This window comes from Carcharodon carcharias, chromosome 34, assembly GCF_017639515.1.
Source record: "Carcharodon carcharias isolate sCarCar2 chromosome 34, sCarCar2.pri, whole genome shotgun sequence".
Classification (NCBI taxonomy): Eukaryota; Metazoa; Chordata; class Chondrichthyes; order Lamniformes; family Lamnidae; genus Carcharodon; species Carcharodon carcharias.
In genome coordinates, this window is record NC_054500.1 from 8217722 (window position 1) to 8237156 (window position 19435).

At 41.9% G+C, this 19435-nt stretch overlaps 1 protein-coding gene across 1 annotated transcript in view; it reads right to left on the reverse strand.

Moving 5' to 3' along the window:
* The window catches only part of LOC121272536 (ryanodine receptor 1-like), a 467552-nt gene that overhangs the window by 194935 nt on the left and 253182 nt on the right, over window positions 1-19435 (reverse strand). Inside the window, exons 49-56 of the mRNA XM_041179156.1 lie at window positions 17260-17350; window positions 16097-16237; window positions 14357-14520; window positions 10344-10422; window positions 5195-5284; window positions 4906-5049; window positions 3197-3274; window positions 1143-1218 (exon numbers count right to left, since the gene is read on the reverse strand). Of these exons, the coding sequence (XP_041035090.1) occupies window positions 1143-1218; window positions 3197-3274; window positions 4906-5049; window positions 5195-5284; window positions 10344-10422; window positions 14357-14520; window positions 16097-16237; window positions 17260-17350 (863 nt within the window). The remainder of the gene's footprint in view (window positions 1-1142; window positions 1219-3196; window positions 3275-4905; window positions 5050-5194; window positions 5285-10343; window positions 10423-14356; window positions 14521-16096; window positions 16238-17259; window positions 17351-19435) is intronic.

The following is a 19435-nucleotide window of genomic DNA, read 5'->3' on the forward strand; positions in this document are numbered from 1 at the left end:
GCCCATCCCTATTTGCACTGAGACAGTGGTGGTGAGCTGCTTTCTTGAACCACTGCAGTCCATGTGGTGAAGGTGCACCCATGGAGCTGTTCGGGAGGGAGTTCCAGCATTTTGACCCCACCGACGGTGAAGGAACCATTACTCCATTATCACACTGTTTAAATACTGCGTTACACGCTGCTATGCATCTGAAGAATCAATCATCCCTTTTGTACTTCCCATCTGGAGGCTGGTTGTCTATCCTGCTGTGGAAGATAGTACATAGCATGATCCTACCACCACTACTTTTGTATGATGTGAAAAGCTTATAATGGGATGCCTAATTTGGCTATCCTTTCGAAGGCCTCCTGATATGCTGAGTAGAGAAACAGATGCATCCTGCAACAGGTCTTAATGGATAGGTTGATGTTCTATCAGCTGAGACTCATGGCCACAATCACATTTCAGCTCATCCCCTCCACTTATGGAACAAGTGGGGAGTTCATGACAACCTACACATGGTTTCGACTTGACTCAACTCAGCCCTGGGATGAAAGGTTTATCCTATGAAGAAAGATTGGGCCCATTAGAATTTAGAAGAATGTGATGTGATTTTATTGAAACATATAGGATCCTGAGGAGAATGGTTAGGGTGGACACCAGGAGGATGTTTCCACTTCTGTGGGAGACCAGGACCAGGGTACACAGTTTATGAAGAGGTCTCCCTTGTAAGACTGAGATGAGGAGAATTTCTTTCTCTGAGAAGGTGGTTAGTCTATGGAATTCTCTTCCCCAGAAAGCAGTGGAGGCTGGGTCACTGAACTTATTCAAGCCTGAGTTAAATAGATTTTTGATAGACAAGGGAGTCAAAGGTTATGGGGGGCAGACACAAAAAGTGGAGTTGAGGCTCGAAGGGCCAAATGGCCTACTCCTGCTCTTATGTTCCTTTAGCTCCTTGTCTGTGCCAGCTAATGTCATCAGGACAATGACTGAATGCCTGAAAATAAAAAGCACAAAAGCATGATGAAACTGAAGGAAGAAAGTTTATTTTTAACAATGAAGGCAGAATTAATTAAATAAAGTTATGGTGACAAGACAAGGCATAAAACACATGGAAAGTTATTTCAATAGACCATGGAACATGATTGATAATGTAATCTAACCTTTGGCTTGTAACTCCAGCTTTTTCTTACGACCCCAAGTGTTGTGGTAATTTTCTGCAAGTTGCTCTGCCATTGACTACAAAATACAAGAGCATGTGTTTAGGGTACAGATAGAAAGTCTCAATTTGTCTAATGCTTTAAGTAAGTTTGGGTCATAGGTTTGTCTTTGTTTAAAACAAGGCCTTTTTAAACTTTTAAAAATGGCTACAAATCACTAAATTATCAGATTTAAATAGATAATTTTGCACAATACGTGTTACAAAGGGGACATTTTTACTTTTGAAAGGGCTTTAGTGAATGGTAAACAGATTGAAACCTGAGCCATACAAGGCCAGAGCTGTTATCAGAAGACCTGGAGAATGTTTTCTAAGTTTCAGGACCTATGTTATATTAGTAGGTCTAATCGAAATAATCCAACATAAAGGAATATAAACACATAGGGTTGAATAATACTTCGGCAGGCCAAGGGCGGGCTCTGCACCCAGAGGTCAGCAGCGTTTCGACTTCTGAGCCTGCTCATATGTGGGTTGGGCCTCTAAGTAGGAAGGTGGGTTTCAGGCCTCCATCCCGCCCAATGAGTGCTGGAGGGCAGGATGTCCTGTCTCTGGGGTCTTAGGACATGACTTGGTACAAGGTCATGGCCAGTCCTTTGAAGGGTCCCCTGGCATGGGATCGTGTGAAGCCTCTCTGGAAATCTTGTACTTATGCAGTTTGCAGGCCTGTAAGGTGAGAGGGTTTAATGTGGAGTTCTTGTTTCCCAACCTTGGCACTCTTCATAGAGAAGAGTTTCCCACTTCTCTGCATGGAGGAGCAGTACAGTTGTTACATGTTTCCATACAGAAATGTCAGCACCATTGCAGCGAGGGAAGAGGTGGGCTAGAAGGGCCAACCAGCCCCTTGATTATGCGAAGACTCACTCAGACCCTTCCTGTATGCAGTCTCAGACCGACATGAACAGCTGATGCTAACCCCAGGCAAGCGGAGGAAGCCGAGCCACACATGAGCAGCGTGGGAGGAAGTAGCTGAGGTGGTCAACAGTGTCAGCTTGGTCAGCAGGACCTGGTCCCAATGCCAGAAAAGGCTCAATGACCTAATGAGGTCAGCCAGGGTGAGTATCGCCTCTGTAAGACCAATCATGGGCCAATGTGCTACAGGGCATGCTTGCGAATGCAGGAGGGAAGTGAGTTGGTCTGCTCCTCAAAGACAAGTATGATGCAACAGCTGTCTTTGATGTTGTCACTGTGCACTTCAACTAATGCTCTAATTATAGCTTGGATGGTTTGCAGGATGAGCATGTGTCATGTGAGCACAGCATCCAGGCTGGCACGCACTGAGCTGATAACAGGTTGGAGGCATGTTGTAAGTTTAATTGGAATTGTTAATGAACACACTCTTACAGGTATTTTCTGGAGAAGCGAGCCCACAACGCCTGCGAAAGAGCCCATACCGGTTCAAAGTTCTTCTTATCTCTTACCCATCTGCCTACTTCCAGGTCTGCCTTGGAGGTCAGTACTCAGTTTTTACATCCCACCCACTCTACCATGTAATTCTTATGCCTAAACTTCAACACAAATACCAGTGAATGTTTTAAAAAACTCATCACTAAACATCCTTGAACCCATGATTAAATTGTGGCTATCTGTAAGTGCTAAACATGGGCAGACAACTACTAGCTCATTTAACGCTACTGAGCTGTTTTTTTTGGCTAATATTAGTGACCAAAGGAAAATATTGCCCTTTTGATTAGTATTTGCAATTGCAATCATGTTTACACTATAAAGATTTATGGATAATTATCACACTGTCTAAACACCCAAATCCAGTAAAACAGCAATCAAAAGGACAAGTGATTTGATGTATTGCGATAACCTAAGAGTTTCCATCTTTACCTTGTAATTGTAACGCACTATTTACAGCCAAAATAATGCAATTTTGCATAAATTGTGACCAGTGAAAATGCCAACTTCCAAGCAAATGTGAAATCACATGGAAATAGTAAATTTTATTCTGCAGAGCTGGAAATTGTTTAAGCAGAAACCAGCCAGGCTCTCTACCTGCAATTCACGAGACAATGTCATGTGCAGCAGCTCAGGGGGCTGTGGATTGTATCCATGACTCGGATCGTAGACTGCCTGAAACAGAAATTAAGAAAGGAAAAAATATATTGTCAAACAAATCAATGACAATATTATGAAATTATAGTAAAAATATGGTAGAGTGGGGGCTCTGTCGGGCCATGAGGTTACAGATTGTGATTGAATACAATGCTGTTGCCGATGGCCCACAATGCCTCACGGATGCCCAGTTTTCAGTTGCTATATCTGTTTGAAATCTATTCCATTTAGCACAGTGGTAGTGCTACACATGATGGAGGGTATCCTCAATAGGAAGGCGGGACTTTGTCTCCACAAGGACTGTGTGGTGGTTACTACCAATACTGTCATGGACAGATGCATCTGCAACAGGTAGATTGGTGAGAACGAGGCCAATAGGTTTTTTCTTCTTGTTGGCTTCCTCAAACCCACTCTAAAGCTAAGTCCTTTAGGGTTCAGTCAGCCCAGTCAGTAGTGGTGATACTGAGCCAATATTGGTGATGGGCCTTGAAGTGCTCCTCCCACAGTACATTCTGTGCCCTCCTCACCCGCAGTGCTTCTTCAAAGTAGTATTCAACACAGAGTATTACTGATGCATCAGTAAAGGCGGGGGCAATAGATGGTAATCAGCAGGAGGCTGCTTTGCCCATGTTTGACTTGATTCCATGAGGCTTCATAGGGTCCAGAGTCAACGTTGAGCACTTCCTTCCAACTATATACCACTGTGCCACCACCTCTATTGGGTCTGTCCTGTCGGTGGGACAAGACATAATCAAAGGTGGTGATGGCGGTGTCTAGGATATAGTCTGTAAGCTATGACTGGTGAATATGATGATGTCAGGCTGTTGCTTGACTAGTCTGTTGGACAGCTTGCCCAATTTTGGCACAAACCCCCAGATGTTAGTGAGGAGGGCCCTGTAGGGTTGACAGGGCTGGGTTTGTTACTGTTGTTTCCAGCGCCGAGGTAAATGCCGGGCTGTCTGTCCGGTTTCAATCATTTCAGACTTCGTAGCAGCTTGATGCAACAGAATGGCTTGCTAGGCTGTTTCGGAGGACATTTAAGAGTCAACCACATTGCTATGGGTCTGGGATCACATGTAGGTCAGGCTGGGTAAAGACAGCAGATTTCCCTTCCCTAAACTGAACCAAATCGGTTTTTACAACAATACATGATAGTTTCAAGGTCACCATTACTGAGACTAGCTTTTAATTCTAGATTTATTAATTTAATGTAAATTCCACCATGCTGGCATTTGAAACTGGGCCTCTGGATTCCTAGTCCAGTGACATTATCCACTACGCCAAGCATCCCCTTTGATGGGGTACAGATATAGAAAAACGCTTCCACTTATGGTGAGCCCAAAAGTTGGAGCCATAAATATATTACATTTATTATTAACTTCCAGGATCCAGGAGGAACTTCTTTGCTTATTACCACATAGAATAGTCGAAGGGAAGCATGAGACAAAAAGAATTAAAAGGATATATTGATAGGGTAAGGCAAAGTAAGCTGGGAGGGTTAGTGTGAAGCATGAACAGTGACACTGGGCTGTGAGGTTGAAATGTTCCTGTGATGCAAATTCTATTTTCATTCAGCCACTTCTGATATTGAATGGAGACCATTTTAGTTGAACACATTAGACTAACAGGTTACTGAAATTTCCACATACCTGGGCGGAGTGCGAAATCTTGCGGGTTTTCTTCTCCCCCTTCTCACTCTTTTCCGCCATCTCACCTGCTTTTTCAACCGTCCATTCCCAGGCAATCATTGCTTTTAGGGACTCTTTGATCGGCCATCTATAGATTTCTCTGTCCTGAAAGCATCCATGTTAATTGTTAAAAGCTATAGCCTATAATTCTTTTCAAAAAATTAAATCTAGTACACAGCATTAGCTGTGGTATATAAATGATGCATTTTATGTTATCAAACTCAGACTCTGAATACAGTAATGCTCATGCCTTTTCAGAGAATGTCTTGTATGGTCTTAACCACGGATGAGTCTGGGCTTCTTCATCAATAGTTTCACCATAACTCCAGTTATTTTGTATCTGCAATGAAAAATAGACTGCAATTTACATTGTGCTTTATAACTCACTGTAGAGTTTAAGATTTATTTATACAGAAATACAACTTCCTTTGCATTTTCAACTGACATGCTTGATTACCACAGCACATTATACTAGTTATGAGCACTTTTAACCCTGGACAACATTCCCTTAATTGCCTCCGTATAAATCCTCAAATCCACACGAACACGATATGGCCAATTTTTAACATGTGCTGGGGCACCAGTGAATGCAGGTAGCATTTCTGCTTGTGAACGTGAGCCAGAGACCGCCAGATTTCAGTTGCTGGGTCTCATTTTAATGGCTGATCTGCTGCTCACCTGATTTGGGCAGTGACTTAAAACTGGGAATGAAGTTTGAGGCAAGACCATAGGCAGTAAGAAATGTCTCAAGAGAGGCTTGTTTGGAGAATCTCGAGTGTATGGGGGAGGTGGGTGGGAGGTGGTGAGTCGGTGAGTCCAAGGCAGCAGAGTTCTGTCTTTTGTTGTGAGACCTCAAGAAGCACTCTGGCTCCTCGAAGTCCCATTAGGAAAAGTTTTTCACTTACCTTCATGGCCTCACTGGCTTTCCTAGTGCTGGCTCAGGAGCAGTTTAAATTGCCACTGGGGTGATATCTTTTTTTTCATTTGTAGGATGTGAGCATCACAGGCAAGCCAGCATTTATTGCCCATCCCTATTTTTCCCTTGAAAGGGTGGTGATGAGCCACCTTCTCGCACCACTGCAGTGCTGTTATGGAGGAAGTCCCAGGATCTGCACTATGGGATGCCAATATGCATATGAGGCCTCAGCAGAAGACTGCCAGAGATTTGTCTATCAGAAAACTAGTTGCATTAAAGTGTGGAATAGGAGATGCATGAGACATGGAGTTGCTCCATTTTAATTCTCCCACTCCATTTCTTTTTTTAAAATTCATTCATGGGACGTGGGCTTCGCTGGATGGTCCGGCATTTATTGCTCATCTCTAGTTGCCCTTGAGAAGGTGGTGGTGAGCTGCCTTCTTGAATCACTCCAGTCCATGTGGTGTAGGTACACCCACAGTGTTAGGAAGGGAGTTCCAGGATTTTGGCCCAGTGATAGTGAAGGAACAGCGATATATTTCCAAATCAGGATGGTGAGTGACTTGGAGGGGAACTTCCAAGTGGCAGTGTTCCCATCTATATGCTGCCCTTGTCCTGCAAGATGGTAGTGGTCATGGGTTTGAAAAGGTGTTGTCTAAGAAGCCTTGGTGAATTCCTGCAGTGCATTTTGTAGATGGTACACACTGCTGCCACTGTGTGTCTGTGGTGGAGGGTGTGAATGTTTGTGGGTGTGGTGCCAACCAAGGCTGCTTTGTCCTGGACGGCGTCAGGCTTCTGCTGAGCAGAAAGATTTAAACTCCTCCTAATTATTACAGCAGTCAAAAAGTATGGCAGTCAAGACCTGTTATTATAAAATTTCTCTTTACAGAAGCTACATTGTAAATTAATAACTAGAATCAATTTTTCCAATCACGGATGCAGGAAGAGTTTTAAAAGGTAAATCATTTTTTTTTATCCCTTTGTAGTAACAGTTTCATTATAAGTCAGGAGAGGAGCCAGAATCAAGAACTTTGCCAGTCTAGGGATCCTTAACCTCCTGACATCATGTGGGCATGACTCTGCCTGAGCACCAGGACTGGAATAGCTGGAAATAGGTGCTGCACCCTCAGAAAACAAAGTCACTGGAGGTGAGGAGCAACAGCCTGCACAGGAAGGGCAAGCCTGGGATTCGGAGACCTGAGAGAGGGTTAAGGGCTATGAAGGAGACACTACCCTGAAAACAGGGTCGAATGGTAGAGATGAGCAGATCTGTAGATAACTGAGAACTAGTACTAAAAGAGATTGTGACTCTCTAGGTTAGTGGTCACAGATATCTGTGCTCTCATCAGTGTGAACCACTGTGGCATCTCATAGGTGGCTGCACATCAGTGCATCACCCTGGTGATAGATGCCCTTTTTATAATTGCTGTCGACACATCAGATTCACAACTGATGGAGCACTGTGGGCTCACAGGGCACTAGATCCATCTAGTGCGGAGCAGTCACACGGTGCCCTGCAATATACTCAGGCAGAGGGAGATGACGCTGAAGAAGAGGTGCCCCTGCTGCATGACGAGGTGGCCTCTTACTGCTACCCTCCAGGAAAAGGACCTCCCTCCCTCCTCTCCCTTATGGGTGCCAGACTCTGGCTCCCCTGTGCCATCTTGGGTCCCTGTTGGGCAGTGGCAAGCTTTTGTACAAACTCTCTATCTTATGACATGCAGCTGCCTAGGATGTCTGAAACCCGTCTCCATTCCTGCCCCAAATAGCTGGATCCATCTCCATCCTAATTAAGGGTTTAAATCTCAGAAAAATTTGATACTCAGTCAAGTTCCCTCTGGAGGTGGATTTCTGATACAAAAACTGGATGCTACTCTTGTTTCCCTTCTCCACTGGGAAAACCAGCTCCAGGCATAGGGATCCAACAGATCCCAGCAACAAACCATTGTATTCTTCCCAATGATACATGTTAAGTTCACTATTTGACTGCAATATATGGCAAACCCAATATTACAACTGAATTGTGCATATTAAAAACTGGCACAGGTTTTTTCCTCACTAACTACTTTTAATGTTCTATGCACAACCAAAATTTGATTTGGCAATCCATAGTAAGTGACTGTTAAAGAATGTTTTTTGAGAGGAAGATGTCTAACATGCCAAGAATAATGCTTGTGCTATGAATTTTTATTCTGGCAGAAAACCACTGCTATGCCTATTCCATTTTCGTTTAGAACTAAATGTTTCTAGTTCAAGTTTAGTTTCCAAACCTGTGTCAGTTTCTTTAACTGATACTCAGGCCTGAATCTTTGTAAAGTCAGAACGCTCCACACCTTAGCCAAAACAGCGCCAGAGCCTCGAATCTCAAAGTTCCACCTCCAGACCTTGAGCCCATGATTTTTTTTTTAGGGGGGTGGGGGATGTGGGGAGGTATTTCACACATCTGCAGATCACCGAGGGAGCTGCACATTTAGAAGTGCAGCTGCAGTCAAACAGAGACAATAATTTTGGTCATCAATGTTTCTGAAACACAATTAGTGGGTTTTAGACATTTGGGGGATAGATCTAAAACGAACAGAGCTCTTTGGAGAGGTCAGTTACCTTTGGGAGAGATCAGGTAGCCCTTCAGGATTGTTAAGAGTAGATATGAATGTGTGTAAAAAGTGGATAAGCTCTGTGGAACTGTCAAGCTGTAAAGACATTTAAATCTTCTTCCCTATAAATTATGAAAAAAGCCTGATGTGACTATCAGCTATAGGTGCTTATAATTTCCAGAGATGTTTGTTGACATAAGCCTGAGGGTTATCATTATAAGATTAGTGCTGCTTTACTGCTTCCACAACCTACCATTATCACATTGGGGGGGCCCAGAAGTTCAGTTTAATTGACAGCTCCAAGTGATTATAAAGCGATTAGCTGCCTTTGATGTGGGGCTACGAATACCAATGTTTGCTTTTATGAGTAATTTAAGTACTTGAAGCAGATATTTGTTTTTATAAGGGATTAAATGGCTGAAGGGATTAAATGTATTGAATGGGCTTTTATCAATGAGTGTTTGTTTTTACATATTGTGAAGTTTGTAATAGATAGTTAGAATTTATTTTGCTGCATCTCACCATGGCTCCTGAGATCTGTCAATGGTGGATTCTTGGTGAGCTGGCATGGAGGGTGGGAGGGGAAAAGGTGATGATTGGGGGCATGGGTTACCATGAGTTGGCACTAGATTGACTAAGAGCGATATAGGGTTATGGGGATGAGGGGGGCATGGATTGGCTTGCGTTGGCACAAAGTTTGCCTAGGGATTATAAAGAGCCATGAGGTAGGTAGAAGTGGCATGGAGGGTATAAGGTGCCATGGGAGTGGGTAGAGGGATATAGGTTGGCATGGAATGTACGAGGGCCCAATGTGGGGGGGTGGGGGTTGGTGGTGGGTGGGTGATGAGGTGGCATTAGTTGGCATGGATGGGGCATGGGAGTGTAGGGGTGAGGGGATGTGGGGGTGAGAGCTAGAAGGCGGTTTCTTGTTGTACTGTCTTTATTGTCCTAGAGCATTCAGACAGGCCTATTAAACAGCTTGTCTTGGCACTCAGTTGTCCTTGTAGTTGCCTCCAAACTCTTTCTGGGGATGGTGGGGCAGATTCCTATTAATGCCCCCCTTCCCCCACCAGTACAAAAATCAGACCATCAGGGCACTTTCCCCTGAGTTGGGTTTATGGAGTCGGGAATTTTCCCATCCCTGCACTCCTGACTTGGGAACAAAAATTTGGGCTTTGGAGTCTTATGGTAGTCAGGAATATCACCTCATCCATTTCAAAACATTATCAGGTTGTTTATGAAATGTTGTTTCAACCGAAGATCTTGCCCACTTTCAGACAGTTTAAAACATGTTCTGAAGATATTTTAACCTCTTCCTCTGGTTTTATCTTTATTGAGTATATGCACTTACAGAAACGTATTGTGTCTTACTGCTTCTGCGTAAGTGCATTCTTTGTAAATACATTTTAACAGTTTAGAGTGAAAATAACAGTATGACAATTTGCTAATTACTGCCTGTTGGAGTAGTCACGAGAGCATGGCAGGCATCCTACATGTTCATTGATGCTGTACACCAAAAATAAAGGCTAATTGTTAGTCCCTTGGCATGTATCTTATAGAAGGCAGGCATAAAGGAGCAAACTTTAGTTCAAAGGAGCTTTGATCTTAATTATATTTTTGTTGTATACACGTTGAAAGTGTTGGAAGAAAGCTTGAATCATAACACCATTTACAAGATTAGCAGAAAAATTATGAATGTTCTCCAGTGGTTTGATTACAATTAACAAAACAACACATTTAACATAATAAAAGCTGGAGATCTGAAATAACACAATATAGAACTCTGTACAGGTTCAAGATTTTAAGGTACAAAAATCTGCTTGAAGATGTTTAGTACAGTAAAAGACAGTACTGAAATGAAGAAGTTGAAAGTAGAAGAAATATCTTACCTTCTCAAAAGCCCACTTGTCATGTGTGTACTCTGCATACTTGTTGATAATAGAGTCCAGTTTTTCAGGAATTATGACACTGTAAAAGTCATCACATATCACCAATTTGACTCTCAAATGGAATTTTGAAATATCTACTGGTCCTCTCCTTCCACATAACTCTTCTCTACACTGTCAGCCAAATCCTGACTTTGCTATCTCCCATGTTCTCAATCACAGACAAAGCCAACTCTGACCAGTTCCTTGTATTCCTCACCACCTATATAACAGATCCTTTCACAATCATTTTCCTTTTGCGTTTATCTCTGGAAGAGAATGTTGCAAGTTTCCTATACATCATTGGTCTTCCATTCAACATGGTACTTTCACTGATGTTGACCTATTCAACCACTCTATTTTTGATTTGTCCACCTTTGATTTGTCAGTAAAAAATTTACTCTTTCCACCCTGACCAGTTCCCCTAGCATGGTCCACTTCTTCGCTCCCTTAAGCTTAAGTGGTTCAATCTTCTGGAGGTAACAGGGGTCTCACTTGATAGTTGGAGAGCTGGTGAGAGATCCATGTTGCCTCCTTTGGGGAAGACCCGCCGAATCACGAGTCGATCAGGCAACTGACAAACCAGAAGCGGGCCTTTCACTGGGATCAGGATCTCAGTTCCGTCTGCCTGGAGCTGCCAGCCAATCAGAGGCTGGCAGTTCTTTTGCTCAGCAACGCCACTGTGGAAATGGTGGCTGCTGTCAGAATGACAGCTAGCGTTGGTCCAAGATCGAAGTTTTCTGTTGGCGAGAAGGAGGCAGGGCCCGCTTGTGAAAATGACGCGGGATGACGCTGGGGGAATCCCTGACGTCATCCCGCCCCATTTAAATCTTCAGGAAGGCGGGGGCACAGCGCGATCAGCTGTCCACTCGCCGACCTGTCAATGGTCAATTGAGGCCATTGACAGGATAATTAAAACAAGTAAAGGACCTGCCCGTCCAACCTTAAGGCTGGTGGGCAGGCTGGGAGCACTGGTGGGCTTCTAATAAAACATGAAACCTCATCCACCGGCGGGATGAGGTTTTATGTCGGTTTTAAAAAGGTTTATTAAAGTTTTTGTGCAATTTATTAACATGCCCCATCTCATGTGACATTGTCACGAGGTGTACATGTTAATGATTTTTTTTATTTTTCTATTTTTAAAGTTTGAAAACCTTTCAGCGATCTCCCTGAGGCAGCACTTTGCCTCAGGGAGATGTGCGCTCTTTCGTGCGCATGCGCAAGAGAGCGCACTCTCGCATTTGGGGAATCCCCCCGCCCGCATAGGTAGCGCATAGCCTTAATTGGCCCACCCACTTAAAATGGTGGCGGGGGCCTGCTTCTCTGGCGGGGATCAGCCCCCCGCCCGCCCGACAGGCAAAAAATTCAGCCTGAAGAGTGACCCACGCCAGATGCAATTAATGGTGGGAATGCTTTCTTGGGACTGGGTTGCGGAATGGGATTTGGCAGCAAGGGCAGGGGCTGTCTCTCAGCAGGGCACCCTTCCCTTCCTGATGCCGAGTCTCAAGCAAGTACTGAGTGCCTTGGGTAAACACCATTGGGCCTCCTCTGCCAAAATATCCACTACTCCTGTATTACCCTGGAGCTTCTTTGCTGTCATTAACAAGGCCAGCATTTGTTGCCCATCCCTAATTACCCTTGAATTCAGTGGCTTGTGAGGCCATGTCAACCACATTGCTGTGGGTCTGGAGTCACATGTAGGCCAGACCAGATAAGGACATTGATAATCGCTTCACGGTCACCATCACTGAGACTAGCTTTATATTTCAGATTTATTAAATGAATTTTAATTCCACCAGCTGCTGTGATGGGATTTGAACCCAGAGAATTGGTTTAGCCCTCTGGATTACTAGTCCAGTGACATTACTATTATGCCACCATCTCCCCATGCTCCACAGAAACACCTGGCTAACATTAATCCATCAACTGATATCACTAAAACAGATTATTTGGTTACGATGACATTGCTATAAGTGGAACCTTACTGTGTACAAACTAGCTTCCACATTTTCCTACATTACAACAATGATTACACTGGCCACCATGTTAGATAATAAACTTAATACTTTTAAACCCACAATCATCCCACCTACCCCGCTTCAAAAAACTCATCTTTGATTTCCATGTCCTTGTAACCTACTAACACATCTCTAACATGTTTCTTCTTCAAAGTCTTTGAACATGGATCCATGCATGTCTTTCTCACAACTCCAAGTCTCACTTACTTTGTCTCCTGTACATGCTGATCTAGCCTGGCTGCAAGATCCCCTAGTGCATCCAATTTAAAATTCTCATCCTTGTGCTTAAATCCCTTCGCAACCTTGCCATGTCACATCTTTGTAACCTCTACCATCCCTACAACCTGTCCAGAACTCTCTTTTCTTTCAACCTTGTCCTCAAGTTCATCCCCTTCTTCACCTCTTCATTGGCAATTGTGCCTTCAGTTAGGTAGGCCTCATGCTCTGGAAAACTTTTCCTAAGACCCCTCATCTCTCCATCTTTAAGATCCTTCTTAAAACCACTTCTTTGACAAAGCTCCCAGCCACCCTTTTTGATATCTCTCATGATTCTACATCCATTTTTATCTGATTACACACATATGTGGCGGCTTGTTCTTATTGTTAAATTTGTGATTCTCTTGTGGATTGATAATTAACATTGAATGTTATTAATTTAACATAAAAAGCCATACTTTCAATGAACTGCAAAAAGAAAGATTTGATTATGCAGTATAAACTAGAACACTCATTTCAATTCTAACCCTATAATACTTGGCATTTTCTTTCGAAAAGCTCTTGACAGACTGACATTTGCGGTACTGTGCAGCATACATCAACAAAATTAAATGTAAAATTAAGCTGAACATTTATGAAGATGCCATCATGCATTGCATGCTACAGTAACTTTCTGAAATAAACCTTCACAAGCTTCACTGTTTACTAATGTGCAACAGTTTGTTGACCGCATGGAATAACAAAACTTTCTGCCAAAAACGTAACCATAAAAGTAAAAATCTGAGCCCAATATTTTATTTTTGTCTTTTAGTTCATTTCACCATCAGTTTATGACTTCGTAAAATTAATGCCTCAGCAAAAATCAACAGCATTTGTGTTTATTGAATACTAGTGAACGAGCTGTTTAAATGGTTCTAATGAAATGGACATGTCTTTTAGGATATATGTGTGATGCTTCCAAATCATTGGTTAACTTGTATCTGAAGGTTTTGAAGTTCACATTTCACAATATGTAGTACATGCATGAATAACAAAATTACGTGTGTAGGAATGGAAAAGTCTATGACGAATCATAATGATGATCATCACTGCATTATGTTATATAAGTTAAAGCACCAAATTTAATGAGCTGCTCTGTACAGAGTGGAAAATTATACTTTATTTGCCTGACATAGGTTTCAGAATCCCCAGAAAGCCAGAGCGGCTTTTATGATGCTTGAGAAAAATCATTTATTCTTTCCCTGCTTTTTGGGAGACAGGGCCTTTTTATCTGATGGTTAGTGGTGCCCTATATATGTGCTCTGTTAAATCCCCCACAAAAGTGAAGGTCACATTTTGAAGCATGTCGCTGTTAGGTAGCTCTTAATGTGGGAATGATGATTAGCAATTTTCAGTGCCAGCACTGATTGTCTTGACATACTGACGTTGGAAATGGATCCATGCCCATAAAGGACAACAGTCTGCACTTCCACCATAACAACCATTCAATGATGGATGCAACACATATGCATATGGAACATATTTCTTTTTAGTGAGAAAATCAACGAGAAAACTTCAAAAGGCTGCCAACTGCAAGAAAATTATCTGAAACAAGTAATGAGAGCACAGCATTGTTCTCTTTTAATAACTAAGATACCTATTTTTATGTGATTCAAAACACAGATTAAATTTCAGGAATTAGAAATACAAACAGTTCACCAAAGTCTGAAATTGAGCTGACAAAAAAGTTAAAACAATTCATACTTCATCGTGTCTACAGGTTTAGGGTCAAAGTTGCCTTCTGCATCCACCGAAGCTTTTTTCTCGACCTTGGAGGAATAGCTGGCATCAACATAATCTGGTGGTAGTGCACCAGCTATAGCACAAAGACACTGCATGACGGCCTTGAATAAGTCAACATCGTATTTCTGCAAAACATACGTAATCTTATTATATATATATATATATATATAAATTTCGCCATAAACGCTATGTTTAGTAATACAATAAAATCCTCAACTATAAGCAAAAAATAAAGAAAGACTTGCACTTATATAACACTTTTCAATTCAATTGAACATCTCAAAGCGCTTTACAGCCCACAGAGTACTTTTTGAAATATGATAACTGTTGTAAAGTAGTAAACACAGCAGCTAACTTGCGCTCAGCAAACTCCCAAAAACAGAAATGTGATAATGACTGGATAATGTGTTTTTTTTTATGATGTTGATTGAAGGATAAGTATCGGCCAGGACAGTGGGGATAACTCCTTTTTGTTTTCTTCAAAGTGTGTTGTAGAATCTTTTATATCCAACCAAGCAGGTGGATATAATACATCCTCGTAATTCAAAGGGAAGTGTTTTACGAGCCATGTAAGTCACAACATCCATGAAAAACTGTACTGTCCAATGAGTTTCCAGTATTGTTGAGTCTTAAACAAAACACATATGGTAACTAGCCTTAAGTAGAGAAACTTTCACAATAAAAATAGCTATGGAGCTATAATATTTTCCAAGTCCTTGCTTGCCTTGAGTACATAATTTGTAGAAAAGATTGCCTTAGAAAGTTTATCATGGCGAATAACTGACCCATTTGGCTTAAATTCAAGTCACAGTCTACTGAATGACCTGATCCCAGCTGGGACAGTGATTAAGGCTTTAGCACTCAAATTAGGAAAAGTAAAATATGTGAAGATCCTTTCTGTTGATCAGTTTCCTGCAACTCTGTTGAAAGTATGACCACTTGAGTGAGGTGCGAAAAGGCAAGCATTGCAAGAGAGGATGAGAGCAAACAGCGTTCTGGGAGGTGGGTGGAGAAGTTAAAAACAAAACTGATGACAATGGCCCAGATCTTGTGGTCAGTGGTGCCGAGTGCATTTAAAACTACACTCCTACGTTGGCTGCAGTGGAAATCTGCTCGCCTGACTACAGTATGAATCCATCAATGAGGTGAGGAGGAAAGCATAGAGGCAAGGCTCAATTCCAGAGAAACTATGCCCTCTTTCATGTCATGAGTTGAAGGCATGTTCTTTGAGGTCTGACTTCAGCTCAATGAAGGGGGGTGTTTTTAATAATTTTAAATATTTTCTTTGATCCATTTTCAAGTTGAGCTCCCAAACCAGTGCATCTCCTCCAACCCCCAGAGGAAAGATGTGTGGTGGTGGTGGGAGGGTTGTCGGTGAGCAGAGCCAGCGGTGCCAGAGATGGAGGTTGGGGGTGCTGGAGTGTTCTGATTTAAAGGACTGTGCTCCTGAGCAGGCCCTACACTTGATAGGATAGCCCTAAATAAATCCGTGTAAGTCCAGGGCAATCAACTCAAGTTCCTGACTGACCATCAGCACTTGGGGGAGGTGGGGTGGGGTGAAGTATTTTGTTCCCCAACACAAATATGTTTGGCACAGCATACTTCATCTTGACAAGTACAAACATTTCTACTCTAACCTCCAAAAATATATGACATTTCAACCTTTCATATTATGCTAGGTCTAGGCCCTTCCCAGTATACCTTCTGTGACACCGACTCAAAGATTCCCCAGAAGAGTTTACGTGTTAGATGGAGTTCTTCCTCAGAGGTCACACCATAATTAGCCCATCCTGATGGAAGACAGTAGTATTTCCAACATCTATCATAGTGATTTGTGAGCAACTAGAGTGAAATAAACATAAGAAAATCATTAGTTGCCAAAATGAAGAGCCATCTGACATTATTCAGGTAACAGCAAGAAGCTATAGTTGTATATAGGAAAGCACTAGTGAAGCAGGGGGGTCATCAGGAGCACTGGAGAAGCACAGCAGAAAGCAAGAGCATGGGGAAAGCAAAGCACAGATAAAGGAGGAGCCCAGAGAGAGCAGGAGCATGGTGGCAGATTTGGAACATGATGGCAGGAGCACATCCACCTGTAAGAGCCGGCCCTGCATTGCAGACCTCTTGGAAAACCCTCAGGGATTCATGTACCCCTTTTTGAGAAGACTGCTTTAAAACATATGCAAAGAAATCATTTTTCCACAGGTATGAGAACCCAAAGTTAAACTGAGATCAGTAAGCTGCTTTTTTGTTGTTGACAAGATGATTAATTAAAATCCAACTAGTTTCCTTGTAGTTAATAACAAGTAATTCTAGTTCTGCTTTTCTACAGTTTCATGGTATCTTGGGGGGGCAGTCAAGCAGAATTATATAGCACGCATCACAAATGGAGCGATTTCCATGAAAGTGATAACATTACACCTACCCAGCATATAAAAATTTAAATTACTGCACAAACCTGTTTTCACATATACAGATAATTAATTAGGCTGCCTTTGTGCTCCTAGGTAGGGAGCTTTGCTGTTTATGCTTTTAAAGGAACTAATGGTTGGTAAGTCATGCACAACAAAGCCTGAAATTCTGACAGGTTCTCTTTGTGCTCCTGGCAGGGAGCTTCAACGGCAAAGTCAAAAAAATTATCACCGCATGCTCAAAACCTGCATTTCCCCACGTCTGGCATATAAGTAACAAAAAAAAGAGCAAATCTTTACAGAGTGAATTTATAGGGTTTATTAACAGTCCATTACAGAGGTTTTCTGTAAACAAATATCTGAATGATGTTGAAACAATCAGATCCAGAAGTTGTCAACACCAACATCGCCACCAATACATTCATCAAAAACAGAGATAATATATAAACTAACCTTCAGTGGCATCCTGGCATATTCATTTAATATTGGTACATCAAACACCAGTCGACGGAGTAAGTGTTGCAACATTGATGGACGGAGGTAGCTATAAAAACCGGAGAACATTGTCAGCCTTAACTGGATAAATATTTGTATAGTAAATAGATTAGAAATGTCAAAGAAGTTGATAACTGTGATCTGTGTGAATTGCTAGAATTTAGAATCTCCCATGTAACAGCTGAACACACAACTGAGTTGAAAGAGTTCTCCCACAAGTGTTGACTCAGAGGGAGGTGTTCACAGGTACCACAGGATAGAAACTGTGCAGTAGTGCATCCAAAATGGTGGGAAGAAATTGCTCTCCCGCTCCCAACCTGACTTGGAAATATATCCGACCCTTCACTGTCACAGGATCAAAATCCTGGAGCCCCCTTCCGAACTGCACTGTGGGTGTACCTGCACCACATGGACTGGAGACCAGGAGGAACAGTAATGCTCCATGGAGCAAAAAATAACGTCGGCCGTTGGTGCACCTCACTTCTGCAGATGCATGCCTGCACTCTGGCCATGCTAGCTGCTGAGCTGCTGATACTGCGTCATCCAGGAGACACTGACTTGAAGTAGAATGCCATGTCGACACCTGCAGCCCATCAGCCGTATATTAAAAGGTTGAAAATCGATCAAGTTTACCATCACCACTAACAACCAGTTGGTGGGTGCTATTAGGCTGCCAGTTAGTAAAATCTACCCTTTTATTTTTTGTAATTCAGAAGTAAAGGAGTCCCTAGGTATAAATGAAGCACAACGTGAACAGTTGGCATTACATGAATCAAGAGGTATTATCAATTCACGAGAGGGATAAGCTGTCTTTAATTTCACCGAGTATCTCTGTTGCTTGCTACATATTGACATATTGGTTACAATTATCAATTGATCATACACAGCAGTAATTTTTATTTCTGAAGATGTAATTATTTATTCATGTGTTTATAATATTAGTTCTTGGTAAATTTGTGCTGATCAAGGTGAAGGATGCTAATTTTGTGCAATAAAACACATTTTAATAATTTCTGTTGCTCACTATGCCAGTATGAAGTAATTTCAGGGCAAGTACGCGAGCTAAATTCAGAGTAAAATACCGTTCACTCTGCCCCATAAATAGCAAATGAGTCCATGCCAGATAATCAGATTTAGGAATAAATAATAGGCAGAACAAAGGGGAGACACCCCAGCTCTTTGTTGAAATAGAGGCGTGGGAACTTTTCTATTCACTGGCTGGACCAGAATAAGCCTTGTTTTAATGTCTTATCCACAAGACAGCACTTCCAACAGTGCAGAAGTCCCTGAGTATGGCACTGAATTGTCAGTTTGGATTACATGCTCAAGTGTTTGGAGTGGGACTTGAACCCACAGCCTCTTGATGCAGAATTGAGTGAAGAGTAAAGGTGCCAATTCTGTATTAGTTATCAACACCTGAAAGATGAATCATAACCATCACCAATAATGTCATCCAAAATTCACCATTTGTCACCACACGAAAGTACTTGGTTCTGTTGATTTTTCCAATGCAATTTGCCCCAAATCTGCCAAAGCAGTGCAAATGGTCATGGATTTTCAAGTGAAAATTACATCCAGTGCAAATCGAGTTTCTGCAATCTTTGCATTAGTTTAAAATCATAGTGCTAGAAGCAGACCCCATAAAGTTGGCTACACCCTCTGATTGAATTTAATCACCATTGTGTGATTCTGTTAACTGAGCCATTGAGCCAATGGACCATTGAAGAGCTCTTACAATTAAGCTGGTTCTTTTGGGTACAGGAACATTAATAGGCACAGCTAAAGACTTTTGAATTTCTTTCTAATTTACAGTGAAACTGACTGCTGTACAGTAATAATAAACAAATAGTTATGCATTTTTAAGTTATTTTCTGTTACTTAAAATTGAATTACTCAGAGGGTGGTGGATTAGATACTGATTAAAAATGCTGACTTTTTGTGATAAACCCATTTTCAACTGCATTAATAAAATGGCACAAAATTACTACACTTTAATATACCAAGGAATATATTTAAAGCAAATTTGTTTAAAAAAGAATTACATTCTAAAAAGCTGCTCATTGCACTAGTTCATGGCAGATTTTACATGGTAATATGCAAATGTGTTTAAATAGAAACTCTTGGTAAATGAAAA